Source organism: Trachurus japonicus, chromosome 5 (assembly GCF_045865225.1).
Source record: "Trachurus japonicus isolate A0001 chromosome 5, Traja_1.0".
NCBI classification, from domain to species: domain Eukaryota; kingdom Metazoa; phylum Chordata; class Actinopteri; order Carangiformes; family Carangidae; genus Trachurus; species Trachurus japonicus.
This window is the reverse complement of record NC_140911.1, coordinates 6769461-6775460: the sequence shown is the minus strand read 5'-3', so window position 1 is coordinate 6775460 and position 6000 is coordinate 6769461. Positions and strand designations below refer to the sequence as shown.

The window sequence follows — 6000 nt, the reverse complement described above, 5'->3', positions numbered from 1 at the left end:
ATCTAACTTTTATTCTTTTACTTTTTTTTTTAGAGAGAGATAATACACTTAAAAAATCAGCGTCCCAGACGTTTTATGAAGAACTGAAAAAAAATGGAAATGAAACAAAACAAAAACAAAACTATTAAAAACCAAGATACCTGCAGCACTTAATATGATAAATACATATACTTCAGCAATAGCAGTACAGTATAGGAATCAGAGCTGAAAGCTTTACAATAGCTAAACAGGTGCAGAGAGAGAAAGAGAGAAAAAGAGAGAGAGAGAGAAAAAAAAACAGACAAACCCCAAAAAATAGAAGAGGAAAAAAAAAAAACCAAAGGACAAAAATGGGAAAGAATGCCCTGGAGAGATAAGTCAAGCATTAATATACAAGAATACATCATGTTATGCCAAGCTGGAGAGAAAAACAAAACAAAAAAACAAAACAGAAGTGTTACATGGCGACCTGTGAACAATCTACATCTTTATAAAACAGCTTTGTTTACAGGTGTACCTTAAAGCACAAGTCAGAGATCATCTATGTACTGTATGCAGCAGTTCCTCTTGGTTTTGGATATTACTAGTAGTAGTAGTAGTAGTGATGAGTTTTCGTTAAGTGTGTGTTGCTCTTCTCAGCGTCTCTGCGGGTGTTTTGGCAAAAGGGGGTTACTGCTGTGTTGTGGGTCTTTGGATATCTGGATGGTCAGAGCCTCTGTTTGCACTAACCCATAGCCCTGCTTCTATGCTTCCTTTATATTAACATGTGTGTGTGTGTGTGTGTGTGTGTGTGTGTGTGTGTGTGTGTGTGTGTGTTCTGGTGGCACTGATATACTCTGCCCATCATTTTTACACCCTAACAACAACCAGCTCCCTGCAAAACACCACATAAGCCATTAACGACCAAAGTTCCTCATTGGTCCTCAAAGAGAGATCATTAATAATGCACACGTAATACAGTCACAGAGAGAGTGAGGCTGTTCACGTATAGAGAGCTCAGTGCGAATCGTGTGCAGGAATAACGGTCAGCTGATAGAAAACTTCTCATATATAGCAAGCACTTCACAACACACTTCAAGACATAGAGTGCTTTAGATGTGGTTTAAGGAGAGGTAGTCATTTTTAAATCCATGGAAAGTGAAAACGTCTCTTTATGTTTGTTGGTTTTTTTTGTTGTTTTTTTTTGGGCTCAAGCAGATGTGTTGGGGAGTGAGTCCGGATCACCAAATAGCGTTTTTTTTTTTTGTAGTTTTTTGTAGTTTTTTGTGTGTTTTTTTTTCTTTTTTGTTGTTGGTTGGTTGGTTGGTTGGTCAGTCATACAGTAAGTGTAACACAATTTTGGCATTCATCATTATTATTATAATCATCATCATCATCATCATCATCATCGAGGAAGAATGGAGAGAGAGAGAGAAAGAGAGAGAGAGAAAAAAAAAGGTATTTAAGAGAGTTCAGTCTCCCATTGGCTATGTGTTGGTTGAACTGTTTCGAAAAAGGAGGTAGTGTTATTTTTGGTTTTTTATCTCGTTTCAAGATGTCTGTCTGCCACTTTGTACTTTTGTTAGAAATCAGTCTCTAATGTGACAGGAAACAGTCCCGTTTGAACACAAAGTCACCAGAAAGGTTCTTTCCGTTAAATAAAAAAAAAACTTGTCACATAGTTTTTGACAAAAAGTATGAAAATGTTGAACCCAACTTTGAATTACATGATGTCCCTTGGTTGTTTTTTTTTTATATTTTCCTCTTAACATTGGTATAGTTGGTATCGTAGTTTTTAAGTTTGTTCCCTCTTTGTTGTAATATTCATAGATATTTGGATTTACTACTCCCTGGTCAAAGATGTGACTTCCTCTTCCTGTAAATACTACACACACATTACGAGCTTTAACTCTTTCTTTTTTTGTTTTCAACAGCACCAGAAAATATCTTGTAAAGCCGAGTGTTTCGTTCTGTTTATCCTCTCTTTTTTTTTTGTTGGCATCTTCGGATTATAAAAGTTACGATGTGTTCGAATGCCTTCTCGAGGTCGGCTCGGACAGAAAGTGGGGGCCGGTCCTAGGGTTTTGTGTTTGAAACACAGTTTTCAGCCTGAGTGTGGGAGAGTTTCACCTCTAAGTGCTTTTTACTCTTTCTTTTTTTGTTTTTTTAGAGGAACTGTGCGAGGTTTGTTAATACTAGGTTGTTTTTTTTTGGCCTCATACCTAATGTGAGTCATTCGTAACCACTTATCATGTAAAAAGCTTTGATGTCTTCCAAATTCGAGTTTGCTTTACACACTTTGGTTTTTGGAATGGTCAGCACTGTAAAGTCATGTATAATTTCAACACAATAGTTATATGAATACAATAAGAAGAATAATTCAAACTCCTGGTTTGTTGTCTTTTGGCCAGTTCTTCAAGAAGGAAAAACAAAAAATATATATAAGAAACTCAAAAAGGGCAAAAAATAAACTACAGGGTTTTTGGTTTTCTACATATTTCTTTGGTTACCTGTAACAAAAATAAAATGGGAATAAGCAGATAACAGATTAAAATAAATGTTAAATTTGGTATGGCACTGTAGAGAAAAGTAATGCTTTTTATGCTCACGGAAAACAAAACTAAACGAAAAAACTAAACAAAATAAATCTCACGTGCTATTCCTTTAACACAAACTCACACAGTGAATTGCAGATAGCTTCTACACAGTAACTATTACAACCATAGAGCTTTGAATCTGAAGCTGAGCAGAGTTGCCACATCATTTTGGTGTCCCACAGAAAGAATTCCCCCCTTTTATTATCTTAATAATCAATTTGGACACAGTTCCAGGTGGAACCTTTGTGGGATGAGGTATTCTCTGACTGCAGTAATAATATATATCTTTTTTTTTAAAGCATTACTGATATTTCTCAACTAAAATACACAACTGAAAAACAAGTGAATGAGAGAGAAAAGAAAAAAAATCAACCGTTAAATAAATCTGTCTGGATAATGGCAACTTTAAGTGCTATTTCCAAATTTCTTGCCTGCTACACTTGGGACAGGAAGGGGACAGGGGGAAGGGGGACGGGGGGGTCAGGTATCACAAGTTGGGACAATACTGCGCTTTCTTCTCTTCTTTCTTTCTTTCTTTTCTTTTGCCAATACTTATTTGGAATGGTGTGAACAACCAGAGTAAATCAAACAACTTAACAATACACAAAACAAAACAAAAAAAACAACAGCATCGTTAGAAAAAGGTCGAAAATGTCGAAACCAAGAACGCCACCATGGAAATATTGATCCTCCAAAAAAAAAAGAAAATCAAACAATGACAATAACATCATCATCATCAACATAACGTCAGATAAAAAAAAGAAGAGGAAGAAAAAAAAAAGAAATGACAAAAGCTACCACACATTTTTTTCTTGTTATATTCCATAATCAACAGTTTTCTTTTTCTTTTTTTTTTTAAGTCACAATATTTCTGTAGATGCTTCCTCCTTCTTTTCTCTCTGCCCCCTCTCTTCTCGTTCTGAAAGTGTTCCAAGCTCATCCCTCCATTCGCAGCACGGAGGAGAGGAGAAGGACAGCACCGAAGGGTCCCACTATTATTCCTGCGTTCTTTTTTTCCAGGGGGAGAGAATGGAGGAGGGGATGGAGGTGGGGTGGGGTAGGAAATAGGAAAATGTCTTCTTGTTTTTTTATCTCACTTAGAAGCAAAGAGTTTTAAAAGATGTCCGTCACTAAGTGTCTTTGCTGGGGGGTTGGGGGTAGGGGGCCGGGGGGGGGGCAGAAGTTTGGGCAGAGAGGAAGTGTTGGAGCCCTGTTGGAGGTAATCTTTATTAAAAGCACTCTTCCTTCCTTCCTTCCTTGCTTCCTTCCTTCCTTCCTTTCCTTCCTTCCCATCTCGAAGCCCAACAGTTTCATCTCAATCAAATCGAAGAAAACAAAATTTAAAAAAAGCAAGTGATTGACTCAAAGAAGTTGGGGAGGGAGAGGGAGGGGGGAGGTATACTGCACAGCCCCTGATGATGACTGCTCCAGATCTATATACACATGATCCTGTGTGTCTTTTTTTCTGTCTAACACCCACACACACACAACAACGACAAAAACAAAAACAAAAAAAAAAAAATGAAAAAATTGTGTCTTCTCAGCTGATGATGGGACACAGACGGCTAAAGCCAGGCAGCCCGAGACAACAGTGAGGAGGAGGAGGAGGAGGTGGGTGTGGGAGGAAGAGGAGGAAACGCCTCCAGGGGTCTCTACACGGAGGCCGAAGGGGGGGAGCAGGGAAGGAGAAGAGAACGAAACATGGTTTGACAGGTGAATGAGTGTGTCTGTGTGCGTGTTTGTGTGAGTTGTGTATGCATTTTTTAAAGTGGTGTTACACCTCTGAGCCAAGTGTTGGAAAAAAGAAACACATGGAGGTAAAAGCAAGTGCTCCATAGTCCGTAGGTTTTTGCGTCTGAAAGTAACGGAGGTTTCTTCTAAACCCTGTTTGGAGTTTTTTCTCATCGTCATCCTTGGTTGCTTTGCATTTTTCTTAGAAACAACAACAACGAAAAAAACAAAAAAACAACTTTCTCTTTTTTCTCTTCTCTTCTCTCTTTTCTTGTAAGTGTACTGTAGCTATCTTGTTTTCTCCTCTTTTTCACGCCTGACGAAATCCGGTCCGTCTGGGATCTTTGTCCTACTCCAGCTCCTCGGTGGGAAGATCCTCCTCCAGGTCGCGCTCGTCGCTCGGCAATGGCAGGCTGTGTGTGACGCCGGCCAGGAGGGAGACGGGCCGACTGTCCTCCTCCAGCTCAGTGGGCTCCTCCTTCACATGCACCTGGTGGCTGCAGGGGACAGAGGACCGAGGTCAGGGCTTTAACGGAAGAGGCCAAGATCAGACTTTATGTAATGAATCTGCTGCCACAATATGCTGATGATGGAGATGGTGCACTGTGATTTGCTGAGGTTTTAGGGAGGGGGTGTGGCATATGATAATACTTGCATTACTGTGATTGTTTTGCATTTACTATTGCTGCTGCTACAAAGGCAAAGTGAGAAAAACAGCTTTTTGTGTTTATCATAACTACCAAGTCTATAATTGATTAGATAACGGTGGACTGAATTAAATGTATTTTGTAGTTTGTCTTTCTGACCAATTTTGACTGTTTTATGGCAGATATTGCACTTTTGCCTTGGTTTTGGTGCATATACTGCACTTTGCCTTGGTTTCACAGTGCTTTTTTGGATGGACAGCAAAATAAAAAGCCCAATAACTCTGGAAATTTTAGCAGTACCAATATCAAATTCTACCAGATTTAAGAGAATATGCCACACTTTTGATTGGTCAAAAAAAAAAAATGCAGATACTGCACTTTGCCTTTGTAGGGCAGTACTATTGTGCCTTCTATTTTCTTTTTTACTACTAGCTTAGTTTAGTTCTTTTATATGCTCCCAGTTATATATTTATTTTTATTCTAGATTGGTATTTTAGACTGCAGATTGTTTTATTGTTTTTTTTTAATGTTTACTGTTTGTTTATTTACTGTCTGCACCAGGGGTGTGAGAGAAACACAATTTTGATTCTCTTTATGTCCCGTAAATATTGTGGAATTGACAATAAAGCTGACTTTGACTTTGATCTGAAGCTCAACAGTGAAACATCATAATGTGGTCACACATCTGTCTGAAATGAATTTTTAGGATGCAACTTGTTGTCTAAGTGCTATTTTTAGATTTTAATATCAAATTGTGCAAAAATTAAATGCTAAATGAGGATTTTTTCCACCTAATAATAATAAAAATAGTTCCTCAGTGATGATATTTCTGTTTTGCATGTGGAAAAGAATCACAAACATCATCATCCTGCAAACATAAATGTCCAGTAAAACCAGTGCTGACATTCTTGAACTGTATTTGGCGATTATCAGATTATCCTGTTGTGTAGAATCGTCTCACACTAAATGTAAGTGATTCTCTGATCAGTAATATTTCATAAAGATAACAATAATAATATCAGCATCCCCATCATATCTTCATTATTGTATCTAGACGGTAGACAACA

General features: G+C 38.0%; 1 protein-coding gene across 4 annotated transcripts in view; it reads right to left on the bottom strand.

Annotated features, from left to right (window-relative positions):
* Positions 1-4552: 4552 nt before the first annotated feature.
* foxp4 (forkhead box P4) overlaps positions 4553-6000 on the bottom strand; it is a 111585-nt gene continuing 110137 nt past the window's right edge. For all 4 annotated transcript variants that reach the window (XM_085775828.1, XM_085775826.1, XM_085775827.1 and 1 more), the window contains one exon: positions 4553-4783. In XM_085775828.1, the coding sequence (XP_085631954.1) occupies positions 4636-4783 (148 nt within the window). In that variant the 3' untranslated portion in view covers positions 4553-4635. The remainder of the gene's footprint in view (positions 4784-6000) is intronic.